General features: G+C 37.4%; 2 protein-coding genes and 1 long non-coding RNA gene across 6 annotated transcripts; 1 reads left to right on the top strand and 2 right to left on the bottom strand.

Annotated features, from left to right (window-relative positions):
- Positions 1–442: 442 nt before the first annotated feature.
- LOC127986384 (protein FAM53C-like) lies at positions 443–10,528 on the bottom strand. Its single transcript, XM_052588625.1, is given in 6 exon segments — positions 443–1,633; positions 3,795–4,451; positions 4,453–4,640; positions 6,321–6,378; positions 6,471–6,684; positions 10,036–10,528. Coding segments are annotated over 4 exon segments (1,125 nt in total). The 5' UTR covers positions 6,328–6,378; positions 6,471–6,684; positions 10,036–10,528; the 3' UTR covers positions 443–1,360.
- A 302-nt stretch (positions 10,529–10,830) lies between these two features.
- On the bottom strand, positions 10,831–13,166 carry LOC127985451 (uncharacterized). Its single transcript, XM_052587455.1, has 8 exons — positions 13,043–13,166; positions 12,837–12,965; positions 12,675–12,743; positions 12,461–12,544; positions 12,041–12,187; positions 11,763–11,930; positions 11,534–11,693; positions 10,831–11,400 (listed from the first exon to the last, which is right to left on the bottom strand). The coding sequence occupies exons 1-8, from the start codon at positions 13,090–13,092 to the stop codon at positions 11,230–11,232; spliced, it is 978 nt and encodes a 325-aa protein (XP_052443415.1). The 5' UTR covers positions 13,093–13,166; the 3' UTR covers positions 10,831–11,229.
- An 88-nt stretch (positions 13,167–13,254) lies between these two features.
- Positions 13,255–16,803, top strand: LOC127985452 (uncharacterized). Of its 4 annotated transcripts, XR_008160663.1 has the most exons (6): positions 13,406–13,762; positions 14,186–14,274; positions 14,519–14,662; positions 15,020–15,071; positions 15,626–15,650; positions 16,161–16,803. It is a non-coding gene; the product is annotated as an uncharacterized LOC127985452 (long non-coding RNA). The 4 variants fall into 4 exon arrangements; XR_008160662.1 differs by lacking the exons at positions 13,406–13,762; positions 15,020–15,071 and adding an exon at positions 13,255–13,371; XR_008160660.1 differs by lacking the exon at positions 15,020–15,071.
- Positions 16,804–17,946: the final 1,143 nt, after the last annotated feature.

Here is a 17,946-nt window from a genome sequence, read left to right as displayed (position 1 = left end):
ATGGTATTCGTTTAGTAGTTGTTGATTACTCTTGTCTATATTTTGTTTAAAAAAATCAATTTTATTACACTTGTGTCTTCCCTTGGTTGATGATACAGAAAGAGGTTCTACAAGTTAGAGATCCCACCAATCTTTCTTCTGTGATGTACTCATCACTACACTATCTCGCCTCCCTAGGTTGGCGAAAGCAAAAATCACTACAGTATGTATATGCAGCCTACCAGCCTCTAGCCAATGACAGTTTTCCACCATCCCTCCTCCACCCCACCCCAACACCTCACTCCTAATCTATTTTCATCCCATATTAGGGATGGGGGAGTTCTCTGGGTTCGGGCTATATTCATATAATTAAAAAATGTATTCAAATTCAAATAATCCAAAATAACTCTTGCTTAATTTCATTAGTTTTTAGACAACTCACTGAGTTAATGTCAACTCGGTGTAATTTCAAATAAACTTTATTTTTACATAAAGAGTCTGAATTTATCACACATACAATAAAAAAAAAATCTCTAAATGACAGAAATAGCCTGTCTCCAACCTTCAAGCTACCATCTTTACACAACTTATTTGAACAAATACTCGCTGTACAATACAGTATAACGATGTGCCTTCAGAATACAGTGGTTGCGTTCATTGTTTCTTTCTAAATGTCCCAAATACAGTGCATTAATAAATGTATACACATTTCAATTTTAGAGGAATGCATTGTACAGATAAAAAAAGAGAGAGAGAGAGACTGCAGAAATAAAAACAGAACAACAGCTACAGTACACAATTCATTTCCTTGAGGAATCTTTTGATTAAGAGGAAGAAAAAAAAACAGGCATCTTAAGGCTTATGTTGAATTAGATGGACCTTTTTTCAGGAAGTATAAAGGTCTGCAGAGTAAATACTGCTATGTCATACTGCCCTTTTATATTTCAACTGAACAAAACACTGATATTTATAACCATCTTTCAAGAAAGCCTATTCTTACTATCAAAACAAGTCGAGAGGAAAGATGAGAAAAGAAAGAAGCGGGAAGCAGTTGGCCTCCAGTTCCGTTCTGTCAGTTAAAAGATGAATTCTAAAAGGACGTCCGATACACATAAATCTCCTTTTTGAAATATTTGCATCCTTCAGAATGTCTCAGCAACTCATTCCGGAATGTACAATGTTGATGGGTCAGCTTCTGTGACTGCCTGCATAAGATAGTAGTCGGCATGTCTTCATTAATGGGTGTCTACGCCTGCGCACCTCGTGCAAGGGCAGCAGGGTTCCTGAGAGGCCTGCCAGTGTAAGGTAGCAGGTGATGCAGAGAAAGCTGAATGCTGGCGGTGGAGGTGAGGGGGGAAAGAAGATCTTCCCCGGATAACTTTCAGTTCTCCTCAATGAGGCTGATATCTAGTTCAGTACAATCCCTTTCAAACACGCTAGTTTGTCCCCCATCACGCTCTTCGGGGTCCTCCTCCTCTCTCTCCTCCTCCTCGTCACTTTCACTTAAAGGCCCAATACTTGTCCTACCCAGGCCTTCAGCAGGTGAACATGAGCCTCTGAAGTCTCCAAAAAAAGGCTCAAGGCCCATACAGACGTCCCCGCCACAGGCCAGTCTGCCACGTTCCATGTAACTGAGAGGGTCTGTGCTTCGAGTCTGAAAACAAATAGATAGATAACTTCAGTTAAACACTGGCAAAGCAACAATTCATGAGACTTCCAAGCTGCTTTTTGGAACACAATCATATATTTGGATAGTTATGGCCACAAGCAAGCAGAAGCCTCTGCGTCAAAGGGCTGTTTCTGCTGTGGACTGAACGAACATGTCAGCATTAAGCTACTATAGCTAGCAACCATCTTACTTTTTACAAAGGATATTGGGCATTTGCCAAAGCACCTAATTAATATTCAAGATCATTTTTGATAACACTTTATAATAGGTAACACTTATTAGTTGCTTATTAGCACGCATATTACTAGAATATTAGCCATGTATTAGTGCTAATTAAGAACATATTAATGCCTTATTCTACTTGACCTTATTCTACATCCCTAATCTTACCCAATACCTAAACCTAACAACTACCTTACTAACTATTAATAAGCAGCAAATTAAGAATTTATTGAGAGAAATGTCGTAGATAATAGTTAACAAGTGTTACCTATTCTAAAGTGTGACCTCGTTTTTATTAGGGATGCACAATAAATATTCACCGATATTTAATGCGCGTCTTAACAATAAAGCCGGTTCTGTAATCAATGGTAAATCTGTACACGTGCGTTTTTTCACAAAATCAAACAAACTCCGAAATTTTCGCAACAGCTAGCAAATTTTCGCAATTGCTACACATTTTTCTAAGATCTTGGTCTTAGACGAGTCCCGTGACGTCAATGCAACACGCATTCAGTCAAAGAAAGGTTGTTTCTCCGTTCCAAAAATAGAATGAAAAGCCTTGCATTCTCCTCATGACAGATTTACAAGAGCTACATTGTATAAATAAACTGAAAGCAGAACGAATCCTGCGCAAAATATGATGTGAACAATGGCTCTGTGTAGTAAATGCTGCTCCACCTGAAATTGCACACGTAATTGCATACCGCTGATTACAGAACCGTCATTACTGACAAGATGCGCAATATATATCGGTCGATATTTATCGTGCATCCCTAATTTTAATGCCCCAAAGTTTTCAAAGTGGAGTTGCAAAGATAAACATGACAAAAACACAAAGCTGTACAACTGTACAGATGCTCCAACACCACACAGAGTTGCAAATTATAGGGAACTAAACATCTCAAACCAAATGTGATGAGAACTTTCATTGGTTTATGATAAAGTAAAACAATGCAAATATATTTGTTTCATGAGATTTGTTCAATGTTACACTTCTGAAATTAGTCATTTTCAAACCAAATTGTTTATATAAACACACTTTTTACAAAACTACTCTCGAAGCCAAGCAGCAAACTATTTAACAAACATTTAAAGTTTCACCAAACATTCTAATTTTAACAAGATATCCTTTAGACAAAAGTGGTATAAGGCTGACTTATGAAATCCAAACATTTCCTACTGGAAAATGAGTTTCTTGTCTAATTTAAATTAATTACGTAACAAATTGATTCTTCTAATCAGAAGTCCAAAAAGATGAGCTACCAGTTGAAATCAGTCTAAATCACAGATTTGTTCAAATACACAAAAGGTGGCAAAAACTTAAATAACTGATATATATGTAGGCTGTAGCACTTTTCACAATAACATATTCAACACCGTACAGAGAAATTAATGTTTAAGATTATAATATCTAATATTCCATAAATTGAATTTGCCTCTAGATAACAAAAATTCACTGCAGCACTCCTTCTCAACATCCACAAGAAAATGTATGTGAAATTTGACAGACAGAAAATATAAAGTTCATATAAAATATAAATATAAAGTTTAATGAAAAGCATTTATTTGCATTAATCAAATATATTAATTAAATTAAATGCATTTATTAAACAGAAATCATTTTAAATGTCTGTTGTCGCTTTCATGCATGATGAATACAATTAGTAATTTCTCTCTCTTTTTTAAAATCTTATACAAATGTTTGAATGGTACCATTGTTTTCACAAAAATATTAAGCATTTATAATTCTAATATAAATTTGTAATTAATACTCAGCGCTACTTGAAGCAATGTCATATTTTATCATTTTTCCTTTCTGTCAGCTGCCTCCTTTTCTACATTCCCATCAGATGTGCCAATAATAATAACCTACTATATAGTAGCTATAGTAGCTGTATCTTCAGAATGGTAAGGAACGGCATACCTGTGTCATTTTGGTAAAATCTAGCACAGGCCGTGCGAATGGTCTGTCCGGGTCCCTGCGGCGCTTTAGGCCAGGTTTGAACAGGAGCAGGTCGCAGGGCTGAGAATGGCACCGTGGAAGTTGAGGAGGAAGAGCACGGCGCACCGAAGACGGAGTGCTGCAGGCGGACGAGGGCGAGGGCGGCACCGCCGGAGGGTGAGACGTGATTTGTGGGGGCACCGGAGGTGGCGGCAAAAACTGGGCAGCAGCTTCGCGGATGAGCACAGGAGAGAGGGAGAAGCGCCTCTGCGGAGGAGGCGGTGGGTGGAGCGGCGAGGGAGAGGAGGAGCATGAGGATGGCGAGGGGAAGAAGCAGCAGCAGGCACCGCCTCCGGCACTGTCATTTGGGTCCCAGGGGAAAGTCCACGGCAGCGGGGAATCTGGGGAAAGGGCCAGACTGAAAAAGGTGGGGCTGGAAGAAGAATGCAGCGAGGAGTTGAGCGAGGAGCTGGGGGCACGCAGTGGACACGGCCCCCCCGCACCCCCTCCACTGTGGCATCGGCGGTTCACTGGTGTCCAGACCTTGGAGGCGCTTGGCCGCCAGGTGTACCGGCAGCGTGAAAGGTCCTCTGGTACAGACAGCGAACGACAGTGGCGTTTGGGGGGTGGCGGGGGGGGGAGGGGGAGGCCCGGGAAAAGACAGGTCCGTCACAGAGGTGCTAGGGGCGAGCGGACGGTTCAGGGCATCCCCCTCCGGCAGGTGGCTTTCTGGAGGACCCAGGGGCACGGGGCCGGGGGGGAAGCTGGAGCTGAGCACCCCCTGCAGGCTGGCCTTCGAAGGAGGGCAGAGCTGCCAGTAACTGCTCTCTGAAAGAGAGAGACTTAGTTTTAGGAGTTAATCATTCATCAAGACACCAGAAGACATTAGAGGTGAGCATATCGTGGATTTTTGTAGGCCCAAACCCAGAAACAAGCATTCTAGAACTTCCTGAAGTCAGTGTGTTTTTTGAAAGATTTTTTTGGTTAAATGGGTGCAATTTGTGAAATAGGGGTTTTAACAAGCTAATAACATTTTTACATTTTATTCTAATAAATGCTCTCCCTGGTAAAAAAAAAAAGAAAAAAAAAAGGAATATATTTCAAATACATTTATTTTATACCAAGTATAGGTCAAATCTTTTATATATTTACTGATGTATCGCATGAGACCTACTGATATTAAAATGATTATTACACTTTATTTGGAGTACAACTTTATACGTCACGATATTAAGCCTAAATTGTGTTTTAATGTCATTATTAATGAGGATTGTATGACCTTCGAATAATATAGGTCTTTAAATGCAAGCTATATAAAGTGTACCTACAGTATATTTGCAATAGTTCCATTTCAGCACAATAAAATATACTTCTGTATATCTCTAGTTAGACCTCAGTGCTACTTTCACACAAATAAAGTGCACTGAGTAGGAAATTAATTATTCCAATTTTAAGTATACCACTTTAGTATACTGAAAGTACAATTGCAGGGTATTTTTATTAAGTACACAATTATGTACATGTATTTGTTTAATACTTACTAATTAAGATAACTGTCGAAGTCATGTGACACTGGTGTAGTTTGTTTATGGCCTAGCTTTAGCTTTTTATTTCTGGAGATTATATTTAAACTTCAAAATTCATAAATGGTGTCTTAATTTGTGAAGAATATCATGATAAAATGCACAAGAATCATACTTTTGCTGATGATAGAGCTTATTTTCGGCAATAATCCAAAAGTAAGTGGAAAAGTCCTTTTGAGTTTTTGTCTAGGGTACCGGGGTAATACAAATTTTTGGGTGGAAATACAAAGACACATCATTATAGCAGCATTCTATTTTGAATATGCACACAAACCAAAAATATTACTACAAATGATAAATTGCAGGAAATCGTATAACATATAACATTTATAACATTGATCGGATGAGCTACCACTTGTCCAAATTGCATTATTCAGCAATGATCTGATGATCTTATGCTTTGATCTGAATGTAAACAACATATCCACATACATATCGTTTATGTATGTAATACTCTCCAATATGGTGCTATAGTGTGATGCGGAGGAGACAAATTGTTGAATAAAGTCATCATTTTTATTTTCTTTGTGTACAAAAAGTATTCCCATAGCTTCATAAAATTACGGTTGAACCACTGATGTAACATGGACTATTTTAACAACGTCCTTGCTATGTTTCTGGACCTTGGTCATGTTAGGATCATTGCCATCTATGGAAGGTCAGAAAGCTCTCAGAATTCATCAAAAATATCCTAATTTGTGTTCTGAAGATGAACAAAGTCTTACAGTTTTACAGGATGACATAAGGGTGAGTAATTAATGACAGGATTTACATTTTTGGGTGAACTATCCCTTTAACTAGCAGCTATAATTTAGAAAACCAATGAGGCTGTTGGGCTTATGGGAGTTTTTACATTTGCTCTAAAAACAAAGAAGAAAACTAAGGAGCTAAAGACTTCCAGATACTCAAGAGATTGGTTACATACCAGGCATCAATCCATCTGTGGGCCGGCTGGTTTCGGGGCTCTGGCGATGAAGTAGAGACTGAAAGAAGTTTTAAAAAAATATTACTTTAAGAGACAGATAAATGATAAAGTGAAACATATCTGTGCTGAGATCTAAAGCACAAGCTTTACCAGTTTGCCGTCCAGTGGTTGTTGTTGATGCTGGGACAACGTTGTTGTTTAAGATTTAACGAAACCATGGCATGGCAAATTAGAGAAGGAAGGAAGAGTAGGAAATGAAGGAAAGATGCTGATGTGCACTAGATAAAACTGAAGCACTGGCCACCAAACATCCAGGACACACTGCTCGCTCGATCTCACTCGGGAACCAGGATGTCATCCTCACCTAGGACACAGAAGTCGTCAAATAAAGTATTCGATTTAAAATACATTTGATCTTTTCTTAAGACAAACCATAAATTATTTTGGTCTTTAGATGGTCTTTTTGGAATTTTCAGTTTTAGTTGAGTCATAGTGTGTTTTCATGAATGCTCAAAGGATCAAGAAACATGTGATTTCTCATGATGAAACCCCTTTAAATAAATGTATGTGAACACTAAAAGACTTGTTCTAAATTGAGGACTATACAAAATGGTGGAACAAAACTAAAGTCAAAGGTAAATGTTTAACAATAGAGCAGTTTCTCATGCAAATCTCTGGAGTTACTTAGCTGCTTGAATTGTAAAAAAGAAAAAAGAAAAAGAATACAATTACCAAAACTGCTAAATATTCCTGATGTACTCCAACATAAAATGCTTTTTCATTTCCTGTCTGATACAAAAAGGTGCAGCCACTCACATATAAGATTTGTCATGTTCACAAAGAGAATAAATCCTCGATAAGAGTCCTTCCTGTGTAACTAAACTTTGCAAGGAAATGAACAGAAAAATATTATTTTTGCCTGGCTAGATATATTTAAAAGACTATACCAAATGCAAAAAATACTAAAAGAAAGAATCAAACAGCCATCTCCATTCGGAAAAATCATTAAACAGACCACGGGTCCAGCATGAAGCAGAAAAAAAAACTATAATTTCACCTCCACGACTTTCATACTACAAATAATACTCTCTGTGAAGTAGGCACGAGAGCAGTCTTTGTTAACTATGCTCTGCCTACAGCAAAAATATAAAATTCTCTTTGATTAATGAGCGCTATAATGCAAAATTGCTGACATCACACTTTCACACAGAAACAAACCAGGAATTTCAGGTGACTGACTTGCATGTATTTAAAGTTCCTTCAAAATAACACTGAAAAATAGGCTTGCACAGCAACAAAATACACCAAAACAGAAACAGGACTTTTCTTCCCAGACATCAAGAAACAGGCTAAACCTGGCAATTCCTTTATTATAATCAGGTTAATGTGTTTTTGATCTTAACATGAACAGAATGTGACCAATTCTAATGAATATTTGAATATTATTGTGCTTTTATGCTCGGTTATTCTGCGTTTCTCTTTTGAAGTATCCTCAGCTTATGGTTTAATTAGAGAAGTTCTCGCTCTCCAAAACCGACTAAGGTCTGTTACCCTGCAGGGCAAGGCCCAGTCTGCTAGCGGTCTCCCATTTCAGCACACATGAATAGGGAGTGCTTGGTGACAGGTGTCTGGGAAAGCTGCGCAGTCAAGGAACCGGCTGTTCTGCTGGCCTGATGCCACCGTGGGAACTCCTACAAACACATCCTTCCCTGTCTGAGTTTACGGACACACAGAGAATTAAAACCACAAAATCATCCGACAGCACTGTACTGGGTGCACATTATTTAAATAAGGGGTTTACAGGGGGCCATAAAAGAGTGCTGGAGGTTATAAAACCACTTAAAAACTGCTTTAAAACCACATTATCCCAACGTGACTGTAATAAAGGGTTATGTCACCCAAAAATGTAAATTCTGTCATTAATTACCCACCCTCATGTCGTTCCAAACCAAATAAGACCTTTGCTCATCTTAAGAACACAAATTAAGATATTTTTGAGGAATTCTTAAGAGCTCTTTGACCTTCCATAGAGCACTGATATTACCACGATCAACGCATACAAACATAGCAAGGTCATCGAAAAAAATATTCCATGTGACATCAGGGGTTCAAAAGTAATATTACGAATAATCAATGGAAGCAGCATTGTTCACGTTCAGTAGATAGCATGCAGATGCGGAGCATGAACAACACAGATTACATTGTTTGTGGGGTACTCTCCAAAACGGCGGAAGGGGGTAACTCAGGGATAAGAATTGCTGAATAAATTATGTTATTGTGGTTTTCTTTGCACAAAAAATGTATTCGTGTAGCTTTTAAAATTATGGTTGAACCCCTGACATCACATGGACTATTTAACAGACGTCCTTGCTACATTTTCGTGTGTTGATCGTTGAAATATCCTTGCTGTCTATAGGGTCAGAGAGCTTTGAGATTCCATTGAAAATATCTTAAACTGTTCCCGAAGATAAACAAAGCTTTTAACGGGTTTGGAAGGACATGAGGGTGAGTCATTACTGACATAATTTTCATTTTTGGGTGAACTAACCCTTTAATGTATATACGGTATGCTAGTGCACTTCATTTAAATCAGGGGCCACAAGAGTGCTGGGGGTCCGTGGAAATTTTTAAGAAAACCAATAAAAGATTAAATAAATAAATAACGAATAAAAAAAATTAAAACAAAAAGACGAGTAGAAATGCAATTAAATAACAGTAACTAAAATATCTCTACCAGAGATTTGGGGGTATTTAGATATTGAACAGATATTGAGGTCCGTTGTATTTAAAAGATGGTAGTAATGACGTATCCTGGCGGGCACGAGCAGACTCGGGCTCGGTTCCGCCGTTGCCTTGGTAACGCGCTGCGCGGCCGCGGCTGATGGAGGCAGTGGGGGGAGGGGCGCCTGCTGCCTGTCATCTCCATTATAAGCACATTAAGCGTGACATGTAGCACAACATACCCTTCGTCTACAATTCAAATCATTTGCGGAGATAAAAATATATACATTTCCCGATCGAATCGAAGCCTATAAATCAAATCGCGCTGAAGGTCGGGTAACATTAGGCCACTGGGTTACATTTCTGAAGCGTGAGCGTACGGTTTGCACGGGGCATTAGCCAAGTTTACCCATTCTAAGCATGCATACACATTAAGAGTAACGTGTATTGATCTTTGTACGCCGAAGGCAAGCGAATGAACTGAGGCTATAAATAAGCATTGGTCTACATTAGGAAGCAGAAAGCGGTTTCATATCGCGTGCACCGGTTGTACACTATTGCATTTTGCTCGATTTTGCAGACCACGCTAGAATATAACACACAAAAACCAAAGACTATATTTCTAGATTTAGCATTTAATAAATCGCGCTCCATTTCATGATAAGACATAAGAGACTATATGACAAGCCAATCAGGAACAGCCGACCAGGGCTAGCTAACGCGCTGCTGTAAACAGGCCTATTAAAGAAATAAAGATTTAAGATGTCTTTCCGTCACAGTACAGTACGTTCCGTTCGCCAGTCTGCAAAAGCAAATCACTGCATCCCTGCCATGTGCTGCAGATTTGTTTACACACGTTTATGAAATGCAATTTCTGCCCCACGAAACGATTTCTAGCCACGCACATTGAGTCCGACTGCAGCGAAACTAGATATATGAATAACACCGCGTTTAAACGAAGATGCACTGATGGTTTTCGACGATAATGACTTACCTTGAGTCAACTGAGAATGGTCGGTAAAACCCCAGGCCTTGTATGTGGCTCTCAGCCGAGAGATTCAGCCGATTCGGTATAAGCTAAAGCAGGTCGGCTTTCGGTCTAACACACCGTCCTCGCTTCGGCCTGGAAATGGATCTTTACACAATCCCCGACTGCTCTGTTTAACAAAAAACATACCGTTGAAATAACACGCTGGATAAGAAACGATGACCGAACAGATGATTTGAAGGACCGTGTAAAATTGATTGGTCTGCAATTGCACGCTTGGTAGATACAGACGGTCTTCTCAACATCGCCCACTAGGGAAAAATAAGTGCGCTCCTTCTATGGAGGAATTTGTAAATAACATTCAGAGCATAAACGGACTCAGGTTCATCTTACAGCGGTCTTCATACAAACGCGTGGAACGGGAACTGGAGGAGTATAAAAATTAGGAGGTGAATAAATGAACGATACGTGGAAGTGACGAACAGTACAGGTCAGGGAGATAACTTGACTCTTTGGACTGAGCCGATCCCGAGATAAAACGACACTCGGAATCATGGGAAATGTAGTGATTTCTGAAGGAATTTTTCGAATAATTCTAATTTAAGAGTTTTTCAGGATTAATATAGGTTTAAGAGCAAACTATTCTTAGTTTGACAAGTGTACAACTTTAGAAATGAACTTACCCAATCAATGAACCAATACAGATGAAGATAGGCTATGTTAAGAACTAATTAGGTGAGATTTAAATGGATAAAATTCATACGAAGCAATTGTAGCACAATTTAATGACATAGTCAGCTAGCCAGTCCACAACTTTATTAGTTTTTCCATTCATAGAGGTCCACACACACACACCAAATAAAACTTTGGAACTTCCTGTTTTTAGAAAAACATTGACGTGACAACTAGGAAGAAGAGAGTGTTAGGAACACAGAACAGAAGGAATAAAACCTGTGCTTTAGAAGGGAAAGAAACTTAAAGCAAACCAGAAAGTGAGGAATAATAGCTATAACAGGTACTTAAACGTGTACAATATTGAAACATTTAGAGAGGGTGCTTAGATTAAAAAAAATATATATAATAATAAATAAAGTGCAAAGCATACTGAACTAGGAGACGGTGATCCAAGTGCAATTCAAACGTCGCTGGAGAACAAGCTTTGCACCCAATCGGTGCAGAACATTATCATGATTTGAGACGCTATGCAAATCTCCAGAAAGGCTCTTCATGCAGCAAAGGTGCCTGGTTGTGGTCCGTCTCAAGGAGAAAGCGCAACCATCCTAGGACATTCTCCTGTGCTGTCAGGTGACTGTTAAAGGCATAGCCCAGTCCGGGCTGAGAGATTTGGCTCAGGTGGCATGGGACTCCAACCTTGACAGAAGAATTGCAGTTAGCACAGAAACCATGCACCGTACTTTACAAGAGAAGAACATTTGTTTTATATACACATCTACCACAAAATACCACTTCAAACAATTCTACCAACTCCGTATTCAAGTCTGACCTGAGTGGCATTAGAATACAGCCAATGACCATCGTTTGAGAACTCCGAAGACTGTGAAAAGATGGACGACGACATGGTGTCTGGTGCCAGTTCCCATTCTCTGCCCTCCTTTTCACCACAGTCGCACAGCTCTGTATTCATCTTCTCAAGCAAGCTCTGCCTACAGGTTTAATTGTTTCACAAGTTATGAGAAAAACTGCAAATTTAAAAACCATCTTTGAAGGCTTACAGTTGATCAACAGGATCTTGTCCCTCCATGTCTTTCTGGAAAGCAGATGGTGGGTCCCATGCATGAAGTGCCCTCCGCCAGAGACGGACTTGCATATCCCAAGATCTGCGGCTATATTTGCGGTACTTGTTTGGAGTGGATGGGTGAATCCCAGGCTCACGCAGATGCCTGATTGGTTAGGAAATAGAACCAGGAACCTTTCAATACATTTAGCAAGAAGCTTTTTTTTTTTTTTTTTTTTTAAGTTGTTAGCAATTAAATAAAACTTCAATTCTCACTTTGGAACTTTTTGAACATAGTTCTGGTAGCCACAGGTGTTCTTTCCATACTGAATCTGTTTTTGTCTACGCTTCAAAACTGCCTCATTGGTCTCAAGTTGTGCCGGGTCTGCATTGTTGGGGCACCACTGTCGCCCTGATGGGGACCTACCAAACAAGTCATTTAATAGGCTGGCCCAAGAAGGCCAAATAAGAGTACATGTACAGTGTCTTTATTAGAGCAATAAACATACACAAGATAAATTTAAAATGTATCACTTAAGTACTTCACACTTAAGAATTCCATGTACACACACACCAGTTATTAAACGTTACTTTTAGAAGGATTGGTCTTAAAATAAAAAACTTCAAAATTTCTATGCAAGTTGTATTAATTCATTAAATACTAGCTTTTCCCTTCAATGACCATATTAAAAAGACCTGTTGATCCCATCAATGTCTTCCGTTCCAACAGCAACACTAGCCGTAGACATCTTCAGGATGCACCGCTCAAGAATGGATGACCTAAACAGATAATTGGCCATTTTAAGTGGTTCAAAACTTTTTTTTTAATTTGTTGTTTAACTTTTAAAGTGTATCATACTAAACTTGCACCCAAAGACGTCAGATATGCAACAACTGAGTAAAAACAGACCTGCGAGGCTTCTGACCAGCACAAGTCTTTTCTCCATTATGTGAAGCGGACTGTGGGGTCTTTGAACAGCTGGGAGGGGGATTCCAGTTCACAAATCAGTATCAAGTTTGCACACAATTGCAAAAAAAAAAAAAAAAAAAAAAAAAAACACCAGATATTTACCTGACAAGACTATCATACACTGAACTGCAGCCTGGGAGAAGCCAAGGTTCTGGGCTACATGGGAGAGAGTGTGTTTTAGTCTTGAAGTCTTGGGCAACGTCTGTTGGCCACAAATGAAGAGGCAGACCTCTAAAATACAAACAAGAGACAAGCTACAGCAACATAACGAGAATTTCAAATGTGCAAAATAGGCTTTAGAAACATACAACCGCGACTCAAAAGGGCTTTGAAGAAGGCTCTCTATGCGTGTTGTCATGATTTTGGCTACAGCCACACAACACACTGCGTTTGACAAAGCTTTTTATAAGCGGCAGGTGTAACGGGGGCGGGCCGATACAAATGAGACAGGTAAGGCCACTAATCATTAAAAAAAATAATCATCAAAACAAATTAGAAAATAAAATAATATCGTCATATCGATTTCAAGAGGAAGGAAAAAACGCTCTTTTTTTCTTGTGAACTGATCATGTGATCAACTGATCATTGCCACGGAGAAAAAAAAAAGCTGTCAAAATATTGTTGCTGCCAGTTTACAGTAAATATTTCATTTCAGACACATAGCCTACCTTAACAAAATAACTGGCAGATAATACTATATAGAACTGGTTATACTATACTATTTAGTGTGTTATCACAGTGTTATCTGCCAATAAATAGCTTTTTTTATTATTCAGCAAAAAAACAAAACAGCTATGAAAACCAAAACTATTCGAGTAAATCACGTTAAACGTAACAATATAAAACGTTTTTTTTTTCCCGTGTTTATATTGTGAATATTGTGTTCAACTTCAAAGTTGTTGTTATTTTCCAATCTCAGCGGCAGAAATTGTATTGATTTTATTGATATCGGCTTTAGTTGGATCTCTTTTGAAATATAGCGGCACTTGTTTAAGAATCACGATAGCAAAATGGCGTTTGGCAGTAGGGTAAGAATTTTTTAAAGACTTGTTTAGATTTGCTTCTTTGACTAGAACTTTAATATATCCACCTTCTCTGACAGTTGTCCATGAAATAAATCCGTTTTTGATTTCTTCTTTTATAAAGTGTAGATGTTGTCGGTAGCTGGGAAAAATTAAAGCTTGTTGAGGGTTGTGACACCAAATGGTTTTGTTTTGTTGTTTACACGGATATATTTAACTATGAGACGTTTGGCAATCTGTTATTAGTATTTATACTAAAGTGTCTCTAGTATTCTCGTATTTAACTGAATGACAACCTTGTTAAACTATCAATATGATCAGATGGGTTGTTTTTCTTGTGCACATATGCATTTTCAGCAGATTTCTGAATACAGCTGATGTGATTCCTTTGTTTAACATCTTTATAATAGCATCTGTTTGGTTTTGTAGTCCAAGAATGATTTTCGTCGTAAATGGGACAAAGATGAATATGAAAAGCTGGCCCAGAAACGACTCAGAAGAGAGACAGTAAAAAGATGGTAAGCAAACCTATGTTCCATATATATATATATATATATATATATATATATATATATATATATATATATATATATATATATATATATATATATATATATATACACACACAGGCACATTTTAAGTTAGATTGGCAGATAGAGGGTCAAATAAAATTAGCTCAGCTGACAATAGTTCATCCAAGTAAGTAATTTCTAGCAGTATTTCTCATGTTATCCATCCTTTCTGTTCTATATGCAATCCGAGAGCTTCTCCGCCACAGAGATTATAAAGTGGATCTGGAATCAAAACTGGGAAAGACAGTCGTCATCACAAAGACCACACCACAGGCTGAGATGGGAGGGTGGGTGGGTGTCTGCTAGACAATGACCGTTCTAGCACTATGAGCAAGTGAGTGGACTTTGTGATTAATCAAAATCTTAATCATATCATGATGTGAACATGCATGGTTTCTAAACTGCAGAAAGCACTGTTCTGAAAATATATAGTGCTGCAAATGTTGTCAATAAAGCCACAACTACTATTTGAGCTAAAAGTCATAAAAGCTTTTGATAAAGCTTTCCTGGTTTCCTTTTGAAAAAATGTTTCAAATTAAAATTCATAAAACCAAAATGCATTTATGAATGAATGTAAAGTGTCAGGAAGTATTATGTAAAAATGGTTATTAAAAGTATTTTTATTGCCTGACAGTGTTTCGGGGTATTGTGCTGTTTCTGTTGATATCATTATGCATCTCCTTTCTCTCAGGTACTACTGCAATGTCTGTGATTTGTGTAGTAAACGATTCCATAAATGTCAGGTATATATGTATATTTATATGAGTGTGTGTGTGTGTGTGTGTGTGTGTGTACCAATAGCCAACACACTGTATGAGTCAAATAATAGATTTTTCTTTTATCCCCAAAATCATTAGGATAGTAAGGTAAGATCATGTACCATTAAGATATTTTATTTATTAGTAATTTTATTTTATTAGTAATATCCATTGATTTGAAATTCATTTGGACAAATTAAAAGGCAATTTTCCCAATACTTAGATTTTTTTGCACCATGGCTTTCAAATAATTGTGCATAGGCGAAATATTGTCTTATCCTAACCATGCATCCATCAATGGAAAGGTTATTTATTCAGCTTTCAGGTGATGTATAATTTTCATAACAATTTACCATTATGAATAGTTTTTGTGGTCCAGAATCACATATATTTTTCTATCTTCTTAGTACAGATTTTGTATTCCGCCCTTATTACTTATAATTCAGTGTCTAGTTGTTGTATTTCTGTAGAAAAGTCAAATATTTTGTAAGCACACTTGGTCAGTAGCAACTCAATACATTTATTTTGCCATTCCACAGATCAGAGAAACCTGGGAATGTCCATGTGAGTAGAACGCTCTTCATTGGACCAAGTTAAAACACGTTTTTAAGGAAAATCTTAGCTCACATTTGTAAATAAAAATATAATTTTTGTAATGTCCAGTGCATGCTTTCTGTAACATGGTACTTGCTTGTCTGAAAAATAATCTGTGGTGATAATTAATTGAAAAAAAAATTATTATTTGCTGTTGATTTACTCGCCATCAGGTCATCCAAGATGTAGGTGACTTCTCTTCAGTAGAACAGTAAAAATAAAATAAAAATTACAACTATTGTCCGTGGTGATTTGTAAAATTCAAGTCAGCAGCTATTGGCCCTTGAGAATAAAAAAAAATATATATTATGAGGTCTTGCGATGTGAACAATCAGTGTCCTGGGGGTGTGTAAATTAATACACATGATCATACAGCATACTATAAGTTTTGGGTAAACTATCCCTTTAACAATTAATTTGCTTTCTGACAACAGCATACAAGTACCGTAAGTTCTGAACCTCTCCTGATTTTTTTGTCAGGTTAATGAGGAGAAAGCAAAAGCCTACAGAAAAGAAAGGCAGAAGAAGATCTCAACTTTGAAGATGATGATGAAATGGCTGCTGTGATGGGATTCTCAGGTTTTGGATCCTCCAGAAAAAGGCCACTGATCACTCATTTTAAACGTTTGCTCACCAAGGCCTTCTCTGAATAGGTTTCCCTGAACTTTATAAAAATTTGCAAGAACTTCATTATTGTTTCACAGGACCATACAGATTTTTATCCCATATTCTGTTAAATCCTTCTGATTCACCAAGTGGAGGGTAACCTGTTTTTGGCCCTTGATCAAAGAGCATCAGCATAATCTAAATCGAACTCCATGTTATGAAGTTTCTGTTATAAGTTCGTCATGTAAATAGGGCTGCATATGCCTAAATGTTTTATGAGTTGTGTCTGAAGTTACCCTCTTATACCTTCCACACAATGAAACAGTAAAGGTTCAAATTAAAACAATATGACCTCTGTTAAAGATAAGACTTGATGCTTCTATTCCCTAACGATTCTGTAGATATGGGTCAGACAAGGGAATGATAAACCTGTTAATTGTGTAATTATAGAGGGCATTTTTTATTATAAGGTAGATTGTAATTTATGGATATTTTACATTAAAAAAATTATCTAACATCCTATCAGTTTTCTACTGTATTAAAAAAATACAGCCATAACAAAGTGATTGTGTATATATGTAATTCATTTTATTAGTTAAATCAGTTACATTTATTATTCTTTACATAAGTACACAGAGTGCATATAATACAATTAATTAAAAATTATAAAACTTAATTCAATAAGTAAGCATTTCCTGCTTGACTAATTACCAATACTACTATAAAGTAAAGGTTTTAGGTGCTCTTGTTTTATATTTTACGTAACTACCAGGTGGTGTTATTGGCTCCCATTAATTTACTGGCAAATGAAAATATACAGTACATGTCAATATAATCAACAAAATGGATTCAATCAAAATTTTGAATACATTTAGAATAAATAAATGCCAATTCACAACAAGAAACTTATTATTATACAAAATATTCTAACAAAAGAATAGCCAAAAAAGTTCATTTGTAAAGGGAAGCAGCTCAGCTGTTCACACAGCACAGACACATGTGACACATACCAGACGGTTCTGTCCTTTCATTAGCCTACAAATGCCATTGTGCATAGATAAAGAGGAAATATAATGTGTCTTTTGTAGCAAAAATGAGGAAAAACTGAGCATCAATGACAGGTTTTGTAAACTTCTCCGAAAACAAACATGTAGCCATTGCGACTGTAGAATGACTTCTAAACAATCTCAAGCATTGAGCACAAAATGCTCAAATAATTGAATTTAAAATTAGCAATAAAAAAAAGTTTTTTATAAAGCCATTCCAAAAATGTACCATGTTTAATCATAGTTTCCACTTAAATAAAATAAAAAACTATTCAGTGTGGGAGCCACTTAAAACATTGACCTGTATAAACAACAGGATGACTTTACTCTGAATCAAGACAGCTAACTTTCCCCCTCAAAACAGATTTTAATACACCCACCGAACCACCTCCTATTTTGTAAGCAAGCCAGGAAATGGAAATAACTGTGTCAAGGCAGGGGCATTATATGTGTTTTGGTGCATGAAATCAAGTACATGTAATATGATGATCATATCTGAACATCCGTTTACAGGTTTGTGAAGCAAATACACTTTACAGCTACATCAAAGTTGGATATTCAGTGATGGAAGCACTTTTACCCGTGATATTTCCATGAACTAACCCCTAGAACAG

The sequence above is a fragment of the Carassius gibelio genome, chromosome B21 (genome assembly GCF_023724105.1).
Source record: "Carassius gibelio isolate Cgi1373 ecotype wild population from Czech Republic chromosome B21, carGib1.2-hapl.c, whole genome shotgun sequence".
Classification (NCBI taxonomy): domain Eukaryota; kingdom Metazoa; phylum Chordata; class Actinopteri; order Cypriniformes; family Cyprinidae; genus Carassius; species Carassius gibelio.
Note: the sequence above shows the minus strand (reverse complement) of the source record. Positions and strands in the feature narration are given on the sequence as shown.

Bases quoted from the DNA above. Each gene is read 5' to 3' on its own strand.
- LOC127985451 (XM_052587455.1), bottom strand. From the start codon at position 13,092: ATGACAACACGCATAGAGAGCCTTCTTCAAAGCCCTTTTGAGTCGCGG. The intron at 11,931-12,040 runs GTGAGAATTGAA...CTAACCAATCAG, and splicing joins TATGTTCAAAAAGTTCCAAA to GCATCTGCGTGAGCCTGGGA. The intron at 11,694-11,762 runs GTAAGCCTTCAA...TTAAACCTGTAG, and splicing joins CAAGATCCTGTTGATCAACT to GCAGAGCTTGCTTGAGAAGA.